The 22,975-nt window shown below is 36.6% G+C and overlaps 1 protein-coding gene across 1 annotated transcript; it reads left to right on the plus strand.

Annotated features, from left to right (window-relative positions):
• Positions 1–1,107: 1,107 nt before the first annotated feature.
• On the plus strand, positions 1,108–21,167 carry CLPTM1L (CLPTM1 like). The gene is made up of 17 exons (XM_083359788.1): positions 1,108–1,696; positions 3,549–3,649; positions 5,926–6,115; positions 6,683–6,828; positions 8,561–8,639; positions 10,442–10,559; positions 11,662–11,756; positions 12,016–12,100; positions 13,323–13,426; positions 14,613–14,678; positions 15,334–15,384; positions 16,348–16,430; positions 17,287–17,321; positions 18,278–18,333; positions 18,434–18,478; positions 19,360–19,475; positions 20,361–21,167. The coding sequence occupies exons 1-17, from the start codon at positions 1,514–1,516 to the stop codon at positions 20,443–20,445; spliced, it is 1,638 nt and encodes a 545-aa protein (XP_083215914.1). The 5' UTR covers positions 1,108–1,513; the 3' UTR covers positions 20,446–21,167.
• Positions 21,168–22,975: the final 1,808 nt, after the last annotated feature.

The raw sequence follows: 22,975 nt of genomic DNA on the forward strand, positions 1-22,975 counted from the left end.
CAACCCGCCAAACTGCCGACCATCTGATCGACAAGCTCAGCATCCTAACCCACTGAGCCACCGCGTCCCTCTGTAGTGCATAACTAGGGAATTGCAAAATGAAAAATGTGTACTCCTTAGTGAGGTTTTCTGACTCAGCCTTGTGTTACACAGCTAAACATTATATCAAAGACTAATAACTGATTCATCCCAAATAGGTTTACACATAGATCAAAAGATTTATATTTAAGTCACAAATTGGATTTAGAAATAAGATATGCTTCTACATGCTCATGGTGAGGGTGAATCGACAATTACTAAACAGAACCTTTAAAAAACTTATTAGAATCACTCCTACAATGACTGCTCACTTCTCCACAGCTAGTGCCATCTTTGAGCTGTGTCTGTTTAATTTTAAGAAGCTTAAGATTTACGATATTAGCATGTCCAACACACTTATCACCCACTATACCAATTTTATGGTAAGCTCCAGAGGATTCTGTTAGGACACAGGTCTGCAACCCGCGGCTCCAGTCCTCTGCCATGTGCAATCCAAAAAAAAATGGGACTAAAAAAGTTCAACCAATCAATTCAAATATGCAGGGTAGGTCCATATCTCGCCTTGGCTCCACTCTTCAGTCAAATCCTGTTCTGCACATGTGCGCATGTACGCGCATGTGCACACATTTTTTGCGGCTCCCAGTTTTTCCTTTTGTGAGGGAACCGGTTCCGAGTGGCTCTTTCACTGTTTCAGGTTGCTGACCCCTGTGTTAGGATAACACGGTAAACCACAAAGCTTGACTGAAGTGTTACCTGAGAATACACCTGCTTTTTAAAATGCACTGCGAGACCACAGCTTCAGCTCATATTAAAACCTTCCTGATTTCAGATTTGATTTCCGATTTATGAATGCGCAGCACACCATAGAAAACTAAAACTAAATGGGCATATCTTTCTGGAATGCTTCCCGTAAGAAAGTTGGAAATAATACCCTTTTAACTAGAGCTATCGCATCGAGGCTGGGGGAAAAAAAAGTTCCCCGTACTATAAGGAGCAGCAACAACTAATGGCTGCGGGGGAGGGGAACGACCCTCGTTTTAAACAAGAGACGATTTTACAAGTGGTCGAATATTTTATAGCTTTAAAAGAACATAAATTTTTTAAAAAATTATTCCAAGGATCCTTTCTGGCACGTCAAGCACCCGCTCCAGAGTTGCCAAGTGAGGGTCGGAGGGAGGCGAGAATCTTGACCTCACGTGGGAACGCTCGCGTTGCAGGCTGACCTTTTTCTGTGTAAATGCTCGCCCGGGGATTCCATTGTCCTCTAAGAGACTACGTTTCCCAGCACGCTCCGCGCGGCCGCTTCGTTTCCGTTGTCGAAAGAAGGGAGATCCGAAAAAGGGGAAGCGGCTGGGGAGCTGACGGCTCTCGCCTCGGGCAACGGCCCCGGAGTTAGAGCGCTCGGCGTCGTGCGCTGCTGCCTGCGCTGGGTAGTCGATGCCGGTGGCGGCCGCGGCGCTGCTCTTGGGGGGCGATGCTGCCGAGGCGCAGCTCGCTGACGGGGCTGGCGGTGGGGCTCTTTGCCGTCTACGTGGCGCACACCTGCTGGGTGATGTACGGCATCGTCCATACCCGGCCCTGCCTCGCTGCCGTCCACGAAGTCGAAAGCAACGACGGCTGCATTCGGCCTTACCTGGCGCGGCGGCCCAAGCTCCAGGTGAGAAACCCCCCCCCCCGTTTTTTTTTCCCTTCTTCCCACCTGAGTCCTACCAGCAAATGAGCGCTAATTGTTGGCAGTGATGCAGTGGCGCTTCGTGATTGGGGTGGGGCGGAGCGGGATAATTGCTCTCTCCCCCCCCCTTTGGACTGGAGATGCAGGTGAACTTTGACAGGTGAACTTGTGACAGACCGGATTTGGGTTGTCTTTTTTTAAAAAAGAAACTGTAATTAACAGTTGGTGGAGCAGTGGGCTAATGCCTCCTTAAGTAACACCAGCTGCCTGCAATTAGTGCAGGTTCGAGTCCCACCAGGCTCAAGGTTGACTCAGCCCTCCATCCTTCTGAGGTAGGTAAAATGAGGACCCAGATTGTTGGGGGCAATTAAGCTGACTTTGTAATAATGCCGCTTGGGGGTGTGTGTGAAAGCCCTAATAAGCAGGCATATACATGGAATGAAGGCTATTGCTAAGCACATTGATTTGTGCTTTAAAATTGTAAGCCGCCCTGAGTCTTCGGAGAAGGGCGGGATATAAATGGAATTAAAATAAATAAATAAATTAGTGCTGCAATTGAAATTTATGAAAAAAAACCCCTTTTGTTGCAATTGGAAGGGTCTTGCTAGAGTATTCTACAGATTATTTAATCCAGTGTCGCTTCCCATGATCCCAGGAGGCATTAAGTAGGCAGATTATCTCAGAGCGCAGTGTTAATGTCAGTACTTTGCCCAGATCCTTGTTGTGGGATGTACTGGTCTACAGAGTCCCATCAATCTAGACATGAAAATAGATGATGATGATGATGATGATGATTATCTTAGCCTATTGTATGGGGGAGTTATGGCTATTTGCCATATGGCACACTTGAATGTTGCCTTTTGTCTTTCCTTTTTCCAATATATGGTAGCTGAGTACCTTTTTTTTCTACTTAGCTTCCAAGAGTAAGATTTTTCTGCCAATTGCTGGGAGGAATATATGGATAAGAAACAACAATTGTGCCTCTTTTATGTAAAATTGTAGCCTTTGAAGGGAAGGGACTACAATGTTGTTCCATTGGTCCATTAATTTGAACTACATATGTTCAATAAACAAAAAGATGTACTACATGGGCATGTATTGGCATACTTAAATATATCAGCTTACAACCTATAGCAGTTGCTCCTTCTCTACAAAATCTGGAGGGAGCATCAAATTTTGGTAAGCGCTAGTCAGTTCTCTTTTGTGATTTCATGAATTGAATTTTTTTCAACTTTTCCATGTTTTGTGCTTTGTTCTTTTCCCACCTTTTCAAGGAAGGATGGGGGGATATCTTTGATTTGAATAGACTGTACAACTTGTACACTTCTGAAAAGATTGTTATAGATGGAACCAGTGCTTTTTTTGTAAAAGAAAAAGGTGCCGGAACTCTCACATGTCATTCAACCCGCCTTGCCTACTCTACAAGGTTCTATCCAAAAAAGGTGCCGGAACTCCGTTCTGAGCGTTCTATGAGAAAAAAAGCCCTGGATGGAACATATATTATGATTTATTACTTGTCAATCACTGTATCTGCAGTAGGCACATATAGGAAACTTATTAAGTGCTTGCTAAACTACAGTGAATTGACTACTATAATGGATTCCTTTCATCTTGATGAGGCTTGGCTCGAATTAAGGAGAAGGAAGTTATATGCATTTTTAAATCTCATTTTTTTTAGTTAGACTGAACTATGTCAATTTTGAGGAAGGGAGAGAAATTAGTGGCAGTGTGTATGAGGAAACATGATATTCAACATAAAAGACAGAATGATTAAGGCAGGAATCTTTAAGCTCTCCAGCAAAATAGCAATAAATTAATGGTCTTTCTTCTGTTTCAGCTAAGTGTTTACACAACTACACGCTCAAACATAGGCACTGAAAATAACATTGACCTGGTTTTGAATGTGGACAATTTTGATGTTGAAACAAAATTTGAAAGGTAATTTGAATTTATTTGTTCCATTTCTTCAAAAGATCTCGTTTGTACCCATCTCAAATCAAATTTTGATCCCTATTTATATTAGTGACTGTATTAACATGTTTAAATCATATAGAAATGCCTATTACCCACTGGTCAGTATATTTCATGAAAAAAAATCTAGGTCATATTTTTTTCCTTTTTATTACAAAAAGCTTACAAGATATCAGAACAATCTGACCTTTTAGTTTTAATCACATTTATGAGAAATAAGCCTAATTGATGTTAATAGAAATTAGTTCAAAGTAAGTGTCCTTCAAACGTAATACTAGGGTTATTTGTTATTCTGGATTTACACATGATATTTTGCTTAAACTTTCCATAAACTTAATTAAATAACAAAATTTATTTTTATTTTCATTGCTAACTCCTGCCTTCCTGTCTCTATCACATGGAATGGATAGAAATTTTTTTCACTACTGTTCCTTAAGCAAGAAACAAAATGAAAAATAGCTACTTTTTCCAGTTCTCAGCTACCATCCAGTTATTTCTCATTTATTTATATGAAAAAGCAGTTTTATATTTTTGTTAGCTCTTTGAAGACTTAAATAAAATGGGAGATAACTGTAATGGCCCATAAGTATGGTGTTTGCTGGAGTCAGTGGCGTAGCGTGGGGGGTGCAGGGGGGGCCGGCCACACCGGGCGCAACATCTGGGGGGGCGCGCTCGCACCGAGCTGCTCAGGGAGCCCCAAGGGCTGCACAGAGTCGGCTTGGCTCCGCTCTCGAGCTGCTCTTTCTTGCAAAGCGAAACGAGTCCGGCAGGTGAGATGGGCGGCCACATAAACTGAATAAAATAGAAGCGCCCAACTCTCCGCCCAGGCTCAGGCCAACCGCAAGCGCCCCGCAGGTGCTTGGCTTGGCCAAGCGAAGACGGACCCGCCGGCCAGCCGGCCTAGCTTCATGAGCATGCGTGGCTTTATTTAGCGGGGCTCACGTGCGAGCTTGAATGCAGCAGCTCTTGCAGGTCGGAGCCCCGCCCAGCCACCCTCGAGAGGGACCCGGAAGCATCCCGCATGCACGCGACTCTTCTTGGAAAGTCTACGCCGCTCCGGGGCGCGTCTTTTCGGCGGTGCCGTGACGTCACTTGCCTTGCCCCGGGTGCTGACAACCCACGCTACGCCACTGGCTGGAGTGCAAAAAAAATGTTGTAGGAGGAGAGCCATGTTAATCTACGGTGGCAAAAAAATCAAAAGGAGTCTAGTAGCACCTTTTCCGACTAACACATTTTATTAAATGGCATAAGTTTTGGGGAGCTCCATTCAGTTCGATAGTTACATGAAGTTGCCTCTGTATGAATTATAAATGGTTTTGTGCTTTTATCAAATGTGGCACTTGCAAATATATGTATTTTATTTTCATTCTTAATCTCTCTGTTATTATTTGTAAAAATAATAATGGCAAGCATATTTAATACTCCTTCCACATTCTGTTTTCCCCACAACAAAACCCTTGTGAGGTAAGATGGGCTGAGAGAGAGTGACTGGCCCAAAGTCACTCATTTGAAATTCACCCAATTGAAATTCTAGTGACTTCAAAATAGTTCAATTTATTATGGTTTGTTGCACAGTCAGCCAGATATTTAGTTTGGATTTGGCATTTTTATCCACCTATTGAGTCCTTCCCAAGGACCTGGAATAGTCAGATGTTGTTCTTTGATGGTATTAAAAGTATACAAGTAAAGCTGCCTTTTGCAATTGATTGTCATTACCAATAATATTCAAATGGTGCTCCAGTTGTTTGGGGAATTGCACCCAAGGCACTTATTACTATTTTTACTACCTTTGCTTTTTTTGCCACAGTCATTTTACTTCTGTTTGCAAATCTTTGTATTTTGTGATTTTCTCCAGTTCTTTCTCTTTTATTCTGCTGTCTCCAGGTACTGCCACATGTTTGTTTTTCTTATAGACAATTAAATCTGGGGTGTTATGTGACATTATTATTATTATTATTATTATTATTATTATTATTATTATTATTATTATTATTATTTATTATATCTATTTGCTGCCCAGGTCCCACTGATGCTTAATTAATATCTAAGCTAAATTGTGATTGTTATGTCTATAAAATACTTCAACCCTAATTATGAAAGTTTTCAAATAAGGAAGAAAAGTCTATTGGTGACATTTAAAATGCTAGTGATTCACTTTTGGAATTAAACAGATAAGAACTTACCCTATTTCCATGACCAAGTTTAAGCATTTTTATAAACTATGTTTTGTTTTGTTTTTTTAGAACAGTTAATGTTTCTGTACCAAAGAAAACAAGAAATAATGGGACATTATATGCTTACATATTTCTTCATCATGCTGGAATTCTGCCTTGGCACGATGGCAAGCAAGTGCATATAGTAAGCCCTCTCACTACGTACATGGTACCTAAACCAGAGGAAATCAATCTTCTTACAGGAGAATCTATCACCCAGGTGAGATTATTTTCCCCTGGTTTTTTTGGGGGGAGGGGGTGTATTCCTGAAATCTAAAAGATCAACAAATGAAATAAATTGATGTATTGTTCATAGGAATTTGGGTGTTTTTTTAATTTCTGTAAGCTACAAATCGCCTTGCTTAGATCATGAACCACTCAAAACGGCAGAGATTTTCTGTGAAATATCAAAGTGGTTTCTATCATTTTCTTTCTGTATTCAATTTAGAAAAAAAACATGCTTTTTTCAATAGTAACAGAATGTACTCAAGTTAATTCTTTCTCACATCTATCCTGAACCTGCCAATTCAATATCTGCTTTGATTTTAAAAAACGTATTTTGAGTTTTTGCTTCTCTCTTTATAGACGTTTGTAAAGTGAATCCTCTATTACTGTGATTTTGAGTTTCCCCCTCAAATGTAATATTTATCTAGATACAAGGAGAAATTTAGTGATGTGATTTCAGTGTTTAAATAATAACTAAAATGATAGTTTTGTTCTGTTGTTGCAAGCACATGTGTTTGCAAAGTCATACTAAATCTTGTTTATATTTTTTTTTCTTAAATAGCAAATTGAAGCAGAAAAAAAGCAGAATTATGCCCTAGATGAGCCTGTGTCACACTGGAGATCTAGATTGACTTTAAATGTTATGGTGGAAGACTTTGTCTTTGATGGATCCTCTCTCCCGGCTGATGTACACAGATATATGAAAATGTAAGCTAATAATAATGTTGCTTCTAGTAAAGTCCACATAGGATAAAAAATTGTCTTTAATATCATGACTTTCAACAAGGGCAAATAATATTTTACCACTGAGGGCCCATATTTTTGTTTCTCCAGCGTCCAAGATCCTGTCTCTGGGCAACATGTATGCAAAGTAGCAAACTAAATTACTAACTAAATTAGTGCAGCCTTCCTAACTTGGACAGTCTCCAGATACGTTAAGCCAGAAGATGCCAAAATTGGGAAATGCTACTATTGCAATACATTTTTCATTTTCAGATTAGTTTTCTTCGAAAGCAATTGTGTTGCTTCTGGGGGCTTTGAAGGTAACCCAAACTATTGCTGCCTAGCATAGTATTAAGATAATTATATTATTTATTCAGACATAAAGATTCATATTCAAACCTTTGATTAGTTATTAAGTTTTCCAGATTTCAGACAGCCTTAAGCATGACATATTTCTTCCTCTAAACTACTTCAGATGTTGATGATTAAAAAAAAGAATAGTACGGTATCTTGTATGTTGCCTTAAGCAACGTGAAAGAAGTTGGGATATGTATAAAAATTGATTGCATCACTTAATGTAAACAGAGTTTATTCCATGCTAAACTATGTAAAGCTTCCACTATTTGCTTGCAAGAAGATATGTTTAACAAGGAACTTAAACTCAGGTCTCTTATGAAAACAGTCGTCTCTCAGACCTCATTGCCATATTCATACCTTCCACATATACTGATCCAGATAGAAAATTCCATTTTTGGTCCAAAAACTGGAACAACTAAGTACAGATAGTCCTCAACTTATGACCACAATTGAGTCCAGAATTTATGTTGCTAAGTGAGACATTTGTTAAGTGAGTTTTGTCCCATTTTACGACTTTTCTTGCCACATTTGTTAAATGAATTAGTGCAGTGGTTAAATTAGTAACATGGTTGTTAAGTGAATCTGGCTTCCCCACTAACTTTGCTTATTCAGAAGGTCGCAAAAGATGGTCATAAATATGAACCAGTTGTCAAGCATACGAATGTAAATCACGTGACCCTGGGGATGCTAGAACGGTCCTAAGTGTGAAAAATGGTCATAAGTCCCTTTTTTCAGTGCCATTGTAACTTTCAACGACCACTAAATAAGCTGTTGTAAATTGAGGTCTATCTGTGGTCCTCAGTAACCACAGTTGGGAGCAGCAACCTTGTCATTAAATGAAATCATAAAATGTCATAAAATGAAAAATCACGTGACCACCACCCAACTTACGATGACAGTTCAGTTCCAGCTGCAGTCATTAAGTGAATAACAACGGGTCAATAAGCCATCACGTGCCCACAGCTTGCGACTTCCCCATTGACTTTGCTCATCAGAAACCACGTGTGAAGGTTGCAAGGGGCAATCACTTGGCTGCTGAACACTGTGCCTCTGTAAATGCGTGCTGGTTGCCAAATGCTCGAATCACAATCACATTATTGCAAGGATGCTGTGACAGCTGAATCTTCAGGGACCAGTTGTCAATCTGTTCACTCAACACTCTTTTAACTTTGAACCTGAATAAATGGTCATTGTGTAAGAGCAACTACCTGTATATGTTCAGTCTATAAACTTCTTACACAACATAGGATATACAAGGACACCTGTTTCTGAAAGACACATATTGTAAAATTATTTGTTTAGGATGGAAATTTTTGTGTCAAAACCAATATATTTATAATAAATATTTTTTAAAATGCAGGATACAATTGGGCAAGACAGTGCACTATCTTCCAATATTATTTATTGATCAGCTGAGCAACAGAGTGAAAGATTTAATGGTAAGGAACAGTTGTGATTTTTTAAAAATTAAATAGTCTGCTTCTCTATCTTTATTAATAATTTTATATAAAGTAAATGACAAATCTAAAAATGAGTGCAAGGAAAGAAAATAAAAGTTATGAAAAAATAATGACTTCTGACCTTTTCTTTAATAGATATTGATAAACCCATCATCTCCCCTCCTTTTTATCTTCTCCAGAAATCCCTTCAGCTGATACTGAATTCTCATATTTTGCAATCATTAAATCCATAAAATATTTCACTTGTTTTTTCTTTTTTTAAAACAAAGTCAATAAAAGGGTTCCAGTTTTTTTTTAAAAGCACTTGTTTTCTCCCTAATCTAACAGGGCAGTTCTTCCATTTCTGCTAATTCTGAGAGTTTTACTATCCCTTCCTCCATTGTGAAAGTTTCAATACCCTTCCATCTTTGTCCATATAATAATCTTGCTGCTGTTACCATATCTAAAATTATTTTTTCATGAGTCTCTTCTAATTCAGTATCCATAAGCCCCAATAGCAGTCTGCTTCTCTCATTGAACATATATCTCCTACAAAGTGAAAATATGTTAGAGCTGATCTTTTTTTGTACAGCAGAATATGTGCAAGAGGAACTTTATAAGTGTAAACTTATGAAGTAGGACACTCAGCCTGAGTATGCTACTGTCATATCTTACCTAGTCCGAATGTTAAGTGAAAACTCCACAATAGTGTATAAGGGTGACAGGATTTATTCCAATTTTCTCTAGCATTTTATATAGGAAGGCTAACCACCTTTGGTACCTTATTGCCATTAAAGTTTGAGCTGGCAAGTACCACAACACTGGTATGCAAATGAAAATATTTCTTTATGGTCCCAGACCAATAAACCTTTGGCATTGAATTCCATAGTGTATCTGTGCACCTTAGGTCAAAATTTTGATTAATCTTGGCTCATGCAGTCATTTATATGAGAGGGAGATTAAAAAAAACCTACCCTTATGCTAATTTCATAGCCTCCCACTCACAATAGCTTCCCTTTTTCTAAGTGAAAAAGTCCAAAATGTACATTTTCTTCCTGGGAAAATTGTTTTAACGATGTGCTTATTTTTGAATGCTTATTATATAGTGCAGATTAAAATAATAAGAAATGTATAGTATTAAAAACATGGCTTTAGCAAATTGTGAATTAGAGTTCTCATCTTCTCTATTACCAGTCTCCCCCAAACCCAAGATCTGGCCAGTCCTGATTCTGCCGTCCTTCAAAAGAACACCCCCAAGCCTATCTCTCCCCTCAGGCACTGGGCAAGGGCTTAAATATATATGAGCCTATTATTGAATCTGAGCACATTCTTACTTTTTTGTGGATTCCCCCCCCCATGAGATGGCCCTGTGTGTGTTATTTTAAATTGTTTTAATCCTTGTAAGCTATGCATGAGTTGGCAGCTAAAGGAATGGATGCAGGGATGGATGGAAGGGTTTTTACCAAATACACTGAATTGTTCTTTATATATAGTTCTCTTATTCTTTGGTGAACTTTAAATTATTTATTTATTTATTTATTATTTATTTATTTATATTTATTTATTTATTTATTTATTTATTAATGGGACTTATATCCTGCCCTATCTCCCGAAGGACTCAGGGTGGCTAACAACAATAACATATAACAGAAATAAATATTGTTTTTCTTTTGAATATTTTTTTGGGGGGGATGTATAATTAGAACCTAGCCATTTTTATTAACTCTTTAATACTGGTAAGGAGTATTTCAAGCAATAGCCAGTTTATTATTAATCTTGTGAAATATTTAAACCTAATGCAGATTATAAACCGTTCAACAACAGAACTTCCACTTACAGTGTCCTATGATAAAATATCATTGGGAAAACTGCGGTTTTGGATTCATATGCAAGACGCTGTTTACTCTCTACAGCAGTTTGGTAAGCCTCCATTTCTGGATTATTCATGGAAATACAGCGGCCCCTTTGATAAACTGGTTTTGATTAGGAATTCCACATGATATTTTTCTTTAAATTTGGATCTTTATAGGTTTTCCACAGTTTATATCCATTCATTCAGTGACTCTTCAGAGTTAAGATGGTACTGAACAAATGGACATACCACCAGTCCCTGAAAGTTCCAGCCATCACAGAACCCCTGCAGTCATGTGACCATGATCCAGGCACTGAGGTGCCCAGCTGGCAATTACAACATCACTATTTGCAACTTCCCCCTGCTGGCTTCTCACAAGCAAAGTCAATAGGGAAGCTAGCAGGGAAAATTGTAAGTTGCTCCAGTAAATCATTCCCACCTGCAGCACCATCCCCATGCATAGTCTTCGCTCTCCCAGGCCTCCGTTAGCTTGTACATAGCCTGTGATGGGCCTCCCAAACTCTCCCCCAACCTCCAGTGATGTGTGTACAGTCTGCACCAGGTCTCCCAAGCCCTTTTTGGCTCACATGCAGCCTGTGCCAGTCCCCCAGGGCCTCCCCCACCCTGCTGTGACACCTCTTTATCCTCCCATGACACATTTACACTCCTTATTTGGGGCTCCTGCTGCTTCCCATTTAATGATCCATGTATGTTGGGGTTACAGCAACTGGGATTGTCCGGATTGCCCTCACTAGGCAATGCAATCATGACATCGTGCTTTAGCAACAGCGATCCCAGTCCCAGTTGGTGTTGTAACCTGAGGACTACTTGTATTTTGAATTTATGATTTAATATTATGAAAATTAATTTGAAGTCAAGAAGCTCTATAAAGCATCCCAGCTTTCTTTCACCTGCTAACATGTACAGTGAGACTATTTCTGGTTTGGATGTCAGCCTGCAAATGGGAAAGGCATAAATAAATGCTATTGAAGCTTTATTTTTATTTTATTTTTGCCTAATACTGTCTGATAATGTGTTTAATAAAGCTTTGCAAGAATTATTTTAGTATTTACAAAATAGTAAATATTTATTGTTTTACATTTAACTTAAATTTCTAGGAACATTTGTTTCATCTCTATGATCAAATATTTCTTCTGCTTATTCTTTTAGGTTTTTCAGAAAAAGATGCTGACGAAGTAAAGGGAATATTTGTGGATACAAACCTCTATTTTCTTGCTTTGACATTCTTTGTTGCAGCTTTCCATGTAAGCAGATCATATGTTTTAGACAATAATAACAATACTGATATGCATCTAGGTAATATAAAATTCTATTGATGTGGAAAAATACACTGTAAAGAGAAACTGTTTTCCTTCTTTCAGCATCCTGAAATATTGTCAGTTATATCTGATCAAGTGTAGTAAACTGTAGTAAGCTGCAAGGTTGTGTCAGCTCTAAAACTGTTGTTACATTAGTTTTTTTAAAAAATAGCAATAACTGTTAATGGTGGGTGTTATGTTGCAGCTTCTCTTTGATTTCCTTGCATTCAAAAATGACATCAGCTTCTGGAAGAAAAAGAAGAGTATGATTGGCATGTCTTCAAAAGCAGGTAAATAGCATATTTATCTACATGCTTCCTTGCTATTTTCCAGTGTTAACAAGGCACACCGGCATTTACTCCAAGAAAATATAACTGAAAATTTTAAACAACGTTCTAAATGGTTGTTGTAAAATCATGGGCCCATATGAAGGTTTATAGCAATGGTTAGATAATATTCCACTAGTCCTATAGATTAAAACCGTGTCGAAACAGTATTGTCTTAATTTGATTTTTCCTAGTACTTTCAGATGTCACTCAACAGGCTTCAGAGACTAGAATGTTCTAAATGGCAGGGCCCCCACAGAAAGTATCATGCTGTGGTCCTGACCTGCTTTCTTTGTGCTTTCTTAGCAAGTATACTAAAAGATTATTGTGAAAAGTCCCTCTCCATTGTTTTATTTCCCTAAGGATTTATTTCACTCCTATAGGCTTTCACTCAATGTTAGATATGCTTACTGAAAGCAGAATTTTATACTGCTTCTAAAATTATAATACACTCCACTCTGGGAATGGCAAATCCTGTTCATTAGGATTGTGTTCTTCATTGTTGCCATTCCTAAGTGGTGGAAGATGAGAGGTTCAGCCCAAATCAGGCAAATTCTCAGGGTAAGCTATCAAATCCCATCATCATTTATATGGGAACCATTAGTTCATTTCCACTGCAGTGCCCCCATTGTAACCATACTCCCTGCTACTAGTTCCTTGCAGCACTACTTTATGTTGCTTCTAGGAAGGGAAAAACTTGCTAGAATAATGCATCTTTTAAAGTCTGGTTATTAGCCAACATGTCTAGAATAAGAAATACAATGGGCCAAAAAAAAATTGCAGTTGGATTACAATTTTTGCCTTAAGATGTGGTCCAAATTTTAACATCCTGTTCAGTGCTGCTTCTTATTCTAGGTTTAAAGAATGCTAGATACTGAATACTGTTAGATGGTTTTGTGTAGAAACATAGAACTATAATTATCCAAACTTTAAGGTTTGATTGTGCTAGCCAAAAAGAGTTTTAGTTGTTTAAAGCTAGCCGTTAACAGTTTGCAAAGTAGCTTAGTATGTTGTGCAATGTGGTTATGTTTTGTTTAGAAAACCATAGTTTAACAAAATGATATTTGTGATTCCAACTGAAATTATTTTTCAAAATAAGTAAGATATTTTTCTCAAATATATCCAAATGTATCCAACATAGTCTTCTAAAATCCGCAGTGCACTAACATGAACTCTTTTCATGCAGTGCTCTGGCGATGTTTCAGTACTGTGATCATATTTCTTTTTCTGTTGGATGAACAAACAAGCTTATTGGTGCTGATTCCAGCTGGTGTTGGAGCAGTGATTGAGGTGAGCTGTCATTATCTCTACATGTGATATGTACAGACAGATCGGTTCTCAAAGCAGCTTAGTAAGAATGCAAGGATTTAAACTGTCATGATTAAATTTATTTTAATAGGTCAGAACCAGCTTAGTTGCAAGTGATTTGCATTCTAAATTGATTTGTGAATTGAGCTAATGATGATGGAAATTAGTTGAACGATATGTCAATTATTCTATCCTACGATCTGAAAAAAAGTGGCTGAGATCAGTTACTTGATTTGTTTGATGGGGTGCATATCTTTTATTTGCATGTTTAACCCTATTTTGTACAGTACGTGCTGTCATTCCTGCTCTTCTGCATAATTCTGTCTTCCTGGTCATACAGAGAAAGCAAGATCAATGCAGGAGCAAAGAAGTTCAATTTTTTCGCTATTGGGATTTCCAGCATCCATTACTCACAAACTTATTAGGTGTATCTTCATTTTCTTAAGAGCTTTTTTAAAATTAAACGTACAATTGAGGCACATTCTGTGCTAGATTTTTTTTTCTGAGTCTTTAGTATTAGTTATCTGAAAGACTTTAATTTATTTAATATCTTTTGCTCTTTCTCTTGAGCCTTGCCTTCTTATATAAGTATAAAGTACGTGTATAAAATATATACCATAAACTACATTAGCTATACTTCAGAGTCACAAAAGTAACTGCAGCTACATGTTCTATCCACAGAATAACCTTATTGCACAATAGATCTCACATAAGAGGGGGGAAAACAAGTGTGGAATGGCTTTATAAGAATCATTTGAGAAATTAAAATTTCTATATTTATGGTTTGACCATAAGACCAAAAGAAAATATTTATTATATGTTAGTTAAATATAATTGAGCTGATATGTAAAGTTTTTGCTTTTGGAGTGAGTGAAGTCCTAAGCAATAGTACTCTTGTTAAAGGCTGAACACCATACATTCCATTTTATTGTAGAATCACGTATATAGAAACAGCAAAGCTGAGTATATGGTTTCTCTGTTATGCGGTCATTGTTAAACTATCATGACAACTTGAGTTCTTTCCAAAACATAGTTAACAAAAGTTAGGATTAAATGCCAATGCCAAGGAATTCAGGTATAGTTATAATTAAATATCACAATCAGGTTATACAATGAGACATTTGTAATATGGTACATTAAAATATTGAATTTACATTTTATCCTCCAGCTTTGGAAAGTGAAGAAAGCATTGAAAATGACAATTGAATGGAATGGTCTCATACCAGCAGTAAAGGTATTTCATTTTTTAAAATGTTATGTTAATTACTCAATCTGTTCACAACTTTGGATTTTCATCTGGAATAGATTTAAGTATATTGCAGGCTGGAAAGGGTTAGGCTACTAGATATATGCAAAATTTGTCTCTCTACAGAATGGAAGAGGTTGCATATGGTAGTGTAATATTGTGCAAAGTGAGATGTGATTAGACCACCTGGCACTTTGGAATTAAATCTTTACACGGATGGCCCAACTAAAGCCTTAATGAAATTAATACGCTGCCTATTATGGAGACTGCAGACAAATATACACCTCTCCCGTGTAATAACGATGTATGTTTCTGCTCAAATACACTGAGTTACTAATACATGCATTATTACACTAAACATTGTACCACCCATTGAGTCTGGCACTCATAAACCCAATTATATTAAATCTTAATTATCTTTCTGGTCAAAAATTAACAGTATGTCTTCTGCAAGACCTACCTTAGATAATCACTGTAAAGATTGCCAAATTTTTAGCACTAGCTCCAGCTTGCAGAAGCTCAGTGGTATCTTAACTATTTTAGGCTTGTTTCCCCCTGTATTTTAAATTTTATATTTGGGTTTTATAGGTCTGGGATCATAAGTAAAATGATTTATACTGATTAATTCTTATATTCTGTGTAGTTTGGGGCATTTACTGAGTCTGAGAAGAAAACTGAGGAATACGATACTCAGGTAAAATAACCTTATGTTTAGAATTATTTTAAGTTTATTGATTTGTGAAATTTTTATGCTAAAGATCTATACTGATTTGACTACAGAATCCAACTGAGAAGCAGTAAAGCATGCTTTTTTACTATAAAGGCAGTCCTCGACCTATGATCACAATTAGCCCAACATTTCTTTGCTAAGCAAGACGGTTGTTAAGTGAGTCTTGCCCCATTTTATAACCTTTCTTGCCATGGTTGTTAAATGAATCAGTGCAGTTGTTAAGTTAGTAACGCGGTTGTTAAGTGAATCTGGCCTCCCCATTGACTTTGCTTGTCGGGAGGGTCACAGTAGATCACGCTACCCGTCAAAAATACATACCGGTTGCCAAGCAACTGAATTTTGATCACATGACCATGTGAGTAGCCTAACATGCTCTATTGCAAGGGTGTCAAACTCAATTTCATTTAGGGCCGCATAAGCATTGCAGTTGCCCTCAGGGGGCCAGGTGGGTATGGCCAGGGTGGGCGTGGCCTACTGGGTGGGCATGGCTAGAGTGCATATGGCCTACTGGGTGGGCGTGGCCAGCTCTACATCGTTCGCATCAAGGGTGCCTATGGGGGCCAGGGCAGGAGTGGGACAGATCTGAGGGGCTCTGGCAGAAGGAGGGTCTCAGGGCCAGGGCCAAGGCAGTGGGGGCCGTTCCCTCACTGTTTCCAGGATGGCTTCGCGGGCCACATGAAACCACTTCGCGGGCCAGATCCGGCCCCTGGGCGGGATATAAATGGAATTAAAATAAATAAATAAATAAATATATGAATTTGATGTAGTTCATTGAATGTTGGATCTTGGAATCCAAATATACATCAGCCTTTACCTCTCAGGATACCAAATTATTCTGTAGAAGTGCTGTTATAATGGTGAAAGGGGAATAATCCATGAGGCCATTTGAAAAAAAAGGATGAATACTTATTTTTTTCTGTCTCTCAGGCTATGAAATATTTGTCATATTTGCTATATCCATTGTGTATTGGAGGTGCAATTTACTCTTTGTTGAATATCAAGTACAAAAGGTAAGCTGCTATACACTACTTTAAAAATCTAAGGCATGATAAGATTTATGTTACTTTTTTGGTAGCATAAATAAAAAAATCCTACAGTGTTCAAAAATGTCTACTTTCAACAGCTGTCGTCTTATAACATATGCTTCTTTCTCAGAATTAACACTGCCTTTTCTAATCAAAGCCTTCTAAATCTTTCTATTAAAAGTCGATAGCAAATCCTACAACTTCTTTTCTGAAGCTGCTAAATCAGAAAATGGTCATTACAGGAATAAGCATGGATGAAATGCTAAAAAACATAAACCCTCCTTGTGCAACATTGGGCCAATACTTATTGCAACTTTTTAAGACTTTTCTGGCTTAAAGCCAAATTCAACTAGTCATCAGGAATTTCTTAAACTAATTACATTTAAACAACTAGCTTTTGCAAATGTTAAAAAAATGGAGGGGCTTTTTTTAAAGTTGAGATGCCTTCTTTCTCAGATACCATCTATCAATGTAGATGACTGAGGCTGCCAGTATATAAATATAAATATGAACATAAATAGTTCTATATTAATTTTAATTTATTTTTACTTTTTGTTCTCATCTACTTCACCATTCTCTTTGTATTACTTATGTAAATATTTTGGCTAAAGTGGTGGGAGGTTGTAATATATTGTACTTTTATATATTAAAAATATCGTACCTGACTTCCAGTTCAACGCCATATATACAGTACATCTGTCTCTGTGTGTTCATGACTTGATTTGCATGTGCTTTATATGAAGTGCACAGAAAAACTTGAGCGAGGAAAGACGTTTATGTGTTAATTGTTTTTTTAAATGATCAATAATGAAAATAATGCTCTCCTTTTCTTTTTCATAAGCTGGTATTCATGGTTAATTAATAGTTTTGTCAACGGTAAGTGTGAGTTTTTACTGCTTTTCTTTAAATCTAGTTCAAAGAAGTTGCTGAGGCATAGTATTTTTGGAAGTGGGTGTTTATAAATAGCTGTACTTGAATTCTTGCTATCATACATTGCTTCAGAGCATATTTGGGGGAGGGGGAAACCACAGATATAATCCAGCTTGATTTAGATCAATTCCAGTATTAGGTCCTGGGATGCTCTAATCTAGTGGGATAGCAACAGAGGCACCCAGATCTGGAAAAAGGAACTATTCATATAAGTGTGCTAAGACCACAAGCCATTTCATTTATTTGCATTAACTGTCTACAACTTAATATATTAGGCTGGTATCAGACTACAAGAGGTAGAATAAAGCTGAAATGCTGGTCCTGTAATTTCAGTTTTAAATTTGCTACTAGTAGAACAAAGCAGACTACCTTTTTCCTATTTGTTAGCTGTACATTTATACCAATTTATTATAAAGTAAAGTCTGTTTCATATCAAGCTGAATTCTCAATGTATGCACATATATGATCTGGATGGCTCTACAAATCTCTCTCTCCCTCTCTCTCTCTCTCTCTCTCACACACACACACACACACACACAGAGAGAGAGAGAGAGAGAGAGAGAGAGAGAGATAGAAACACCCACAAAATTCTGGGAATTTTTTGTCCATCAATTTTCCACTCCAACCTAATATCTCTTCAAATATTAATGTAATGCATCTGTAATTAAAATTTTGTAGGGTTCTTATGCATTTTTACAAAATAATATGAACCAAACATTTTAAATTTCTAGAATGAACTACAGTATAAGAGAGGGTGAGAACCTAAGTTGAAATAAAAGCTCAGTATTAAATTGCGCGGCACTTAGTGTCTCCTACTGTTTAAAAGCAGGAGGAAATAAAAATGGATATTTATTTTTGTTCTATAACACCAACAATCAATGTGTTTTTTTCCCTTCCAACAGGAGTGTATGCTTTTGGATTTCTATTTATGTTGCCACAGCTTTTTGTAAATTATAAGGTAATTAACAATTGAACCCAACATTGTAATATGTTATTTAATCCAACCTTCACTATTTTTAATATATATTTTATGACCTTCTTATTTTCTTTCTTTCCAGATGAAATCTGTTGCACATTTGCCATGGAAAGCATTTACATACAAGGTAAGTTAATTTTGCTTCTTAAGATTTATGCTGCTGAGCCATTAGTTATTACTTGAAAATTCAGCTACAGTTGGAATTTTATTTGCCAGCCTGGTATTACCAAAAATATTCCACAAAGTTACTAGGCAATAACTCTGTTAGTATAGTTTATATAGAGAACCATTAAGTCTTATATTCATTGTAAAGTCCATAGCCTGATTTGAAACAAATAATTGGGAGAGTTTTATTTCTCAGTTTCCCTAATAAGTAATTTTAGATTTAAGACTCTTAGGAAGACCAGCTTAGAATGTAATGAAAAGCTAGACTTGGAGGAGCTTTTGGCCACATGCACAGGAATCTCAAGGTGGTGTTGACATGACTTGTAAGCACAGTGCTTACATCACATTACATTAATCTTGCATAATTAATAATGGCATTAGCATCTCTAATAATTGTGATATTATTTAGCCCATCAGGTCAGTCAAAGCCCAGTGTTTTACTGACCAGCCTTGGAGTTGCATTAGTAAAGTGGGGAAAAGACATCAAGCACCATTAACCCTAACCCTATGGCTCACAAGTTGAATGAGTCTATTAACTGCTAAAGTCAGCTTGTTGAGTCATGAGCCTATCATACTAAGGATATTTTTAATCTACTAAGGATAAGTTAATCATTTAGATGTTGCATATGGGTTTCACTTGTTCTAGATTTAACCTACATTTTTCATTATTGGAGAGAAAGACCCTCTGTAACCTTTAAATTGACCTTTTTACCTTCAATTCAGCTATTCTGTGTAAATATTGTGTCATCAAAATCAATTGATTTGCTTGATTTTTTTTATTTTAAGTAACACATTATTTACATGCCATTAAACAAGCTGCATCCTCTTGTCTCTTACTTACAGGCGTTCAACACATTCATTGATGATATTTTTGCATTTATTATTACAATGCCAACATCTCATCGGCTGGCTTGCTTTAGAGATGATGTGGTGTTCTTGGTGTACCTTTACCAAAGATGGTACGCTTTTTTTATTTTAAATTTCTTCTCATTAATTAGATGGTTAGCGTTAGTTCTTCTGCCAGGAGAAAATATAGATATGCCTTGTATATCATGCAGGGTTGAGAAAATCGTGTATTGATTGTGTATTGTAGTTTCTTTCATCTCTTTGTCTCTTTATTTTCCTATCCATTTTTCACAAAACCTTCATTGATGCTATCAAATAATTATTTATCCAGAATGTTGCACAATTTTCCCCATTCATTATCACAATTCAGCAAAGTGTAACATTCAGCTATCAACTTATAGATTCCTATTCTCATACATATCCTCAACAGTCTAGCTGACACTTAGCCTTCTAAAATATATTTTTAGATTTTTTTTATTCCTAATAACCACCTTCATTTCTATTCCTGTTTTCATCAAACCAACTCCACTTCAGGCACCATCATTCAAATATATTACATTGTTCTCTTTAGATAACGTTAGAGACACAGCCTAACAATTTTTCTTTCACTTCATTCATTAATTCATGTTCTATGCCAAATATTTCTCTTGCATTCCAAGCCACCATCTGCTATATGCAGTGGAGATTAAGAAATGGACCTATTAATATTGACCACCAGTACTTGGCATGGCTTTAGTCATTCAAGGCTTTTACATTATGTCTTTGATAGGATAAAGAAAGACTAATTTACTGACTTTAATCATACTTGCTTCACATGCAACATTCCTTGCTTACAGTAGCAACATAGCATTGGTCATTTGCGGCATATTTTAGCTAGACCACGTGTTAACAAAGCACTTTGTATATACTTCAAGACATATAAATATATATGTATTAACAATAGCAAAAAAACAGAAGCATTGATTAAGAAAATGTCACAATTTCTTTTTAACCCTAAGGCTTTATCCTGTGGATAAGAGCAGAGTGAATGAATATGGAGAATCTTATGAAGAGAAGCTGAAAAGAAAACCCCACAAAGAATAATTTAAGATATTACTAGGAAATTCTTTGGATTGATGCTGGCTGCATATGCTGTTTGACTTTTATAAAGAGATGAAGCAAATGAGTATTCTTCAGAGCTTGGGATAGAATGTCATGGACATTGTATCATCTGCATTGCCAAAATATGTTATGATTACCTTTGGAATTTTTTTTTAAATTATTATTTGGGTTTCAACAAGGCTGCCAATATATTTGTCAGGTGGTTAACATTTTGAATTGCTTTGACAGTTTCTACATAAACATTTGTGTCTATTATGCTTAATGTCTTGAACCCTCTAACAGCTGACATTAGGGGGGTGCATTTAAATTCTGCTCTTCAGTTTATGAACAAGAGGAACGTACTGTGAATGATTATGAAAAGGTAACAAATTGACAAGGACCTGCCGTTCACTTTCAAACCTTTCTGTAAAAAATGTTTTGGACCAATCCTTGGGCATGTTCCAGCCTTTTTATGATTTTAGGGAGGGTACATTCCTCACGCACTCCTTGAAATCATAAGGATTAAAAATATTTGGTTGGCTGGAAAGTGCCCCTTATTTTGTACTGTATTTCCTGACGTGAGCATTTAATTTTTTTAAAGATGTCAGCTATGCTTCTTAAATGAACCTAATTGTGGCAGCAACCATATGAAGACATGTACTCTCAATGGTATATTTCGAACCATTCTAAGCTGGTCCTGGATGCAAAGCGTGTAACTTTAAAAATTTTTTTAGCATAAGTCAAATAGTATTCTGTAGTTTGGGGAATGGATTTTTTTTTGGTACACACATAGTTTTGTTCAATCCTAAAATTGGAATTTCCTGATTCCACTAAATAGGATCTTTTTTCTAAGATGAAGTCATTACTTTTTCAGTCAAAAACATGTTTTTAGAAGAATGTAAATACATAGTTGCATGTCACACTATTGTGCCAATGATACTTCGGCAGGGAGACTGTAGACCTTTTTCATTCTATAACAATGTAAATTATAATGAAGAGTGGTCTGAAGCAAAAGGCAGGCAGAAAATAAAGATCTCAAGAAAAATTCATAAAGTTAAAATCAGTTCAAACTCTACTGGTAAGGAAATTGTAACTGCCCAATTGCCATGTTTTGTTTTGGTGCAGGGGCCTAAATTTTTTATGACATGCCTTTTTATAAATTGGGATGCTATGTTTATTAATCAAATAATGTTTATATTTCATGTGAAATATATTTTAAGCATGCTCAAAATGCAAGTTTAAAACACCATTTAGATTGTGGCATGAATTTTAATAGAACTGCTGTGTTGTTTTTTTCTCAAGACTAATCCCCATTGACTCCCATACAATTGTTACATATAATCTACGGAATTGCCTTTTACTTTTCAAATACAGAACACTGGAGAACAATCAAGAGTTCCTGTGGGGTCGTGTATTCCACATTAAGAAATGGTGGGGGAGAGGAGATAGGGCTGCCATTTTGTGCCTAGCTGTGCATGCTTAAGGCCACTGACTTGAATGAGATTTGAGTATGCTTCATATTGTAGTAACTTTATTGCCAAAAGGTTTTGCTTTCAATACTGCTCAATATGCATGTGTATTTTCCCCACTAGAGTTCCAGAAATCTGCTGGCACTTAGTTCTCAAGATAATATCAGGTTTTAGATCATTAGGATTGTTTACTGAAAATGAGTTGATTCCAGTCTAAAGTAGTTATTATATTCAATCCCTCTCAGATTAATAGAGCAAATAAATGGTGACTAATTTAACATTAATGATGGGACTAAAGTATCACTAATTTAGCCTGGATCAACATGAATTGACCATGTGTCAATTAACTCCCAAGCTTTCATTTTGCTAATTTTACTTTTATTTATCTACAGCAGAATTTAAATTATTAAATGGAAGAAATATTGTCATATGCATTTTTTAAAAGATTCCAGCTATATAAAATATCTTGAGAGAATTATTAATACAATTTTATTTGGCTCATGTTGGAAACTACAAAATATAATTGCTTGGTTAAATGACTTGCAATGCAAATACTATGTGATTTACATGAAAATAGTTTTTGAATTTTAATTAGAAATGTTATTGGTAATATGAGAGAGATCTGGTTACTTTCTCATCCTCTCAGTTATGTTTGTTTCCTCCACATTGTATAGAAATAAATGTTAATATATATATATATATATGTATAGATATAAACACACACATCTACACCATATATGCTATTTCTCAACCTCAGATTCTGATTATACTGCTGAGAAGAATCGATTTAGTGGAAATTTCACACATTACCTTTGATTTGGAAATGCATTTCAGGGAGCAATTGAAAGTTGGACTTTCCTAGAAAATGGGAAGTAGCAGCCTCTGGACAGTCATTCTGATTTTCAAATAACGTGTCAAGGATGGGAGAATTATAAATAGCATTGCCTAAATAGGAGAGGCAAGATGCTGCTTTTCCATCATGGCACCTACCATACAAGTTCACTTGTATGAATTATTAGAATTTGTACACACACACACACTAACAGAGAGAGAGAGAGAGAGAG

The sequence above is a fragment of the Vipera ursinii genome (genome assembly GCF_947247035.1).
Source record: "Vipera ursinii genome assembly, chromosome: 3".
Classification (NCBI taxonomy): domain Eukaryota; kingdom Metazoa; phylum Chordata; class Lepidosauria; order Squamata; family Viperidae; genus Vipera; species Vipera ursinii.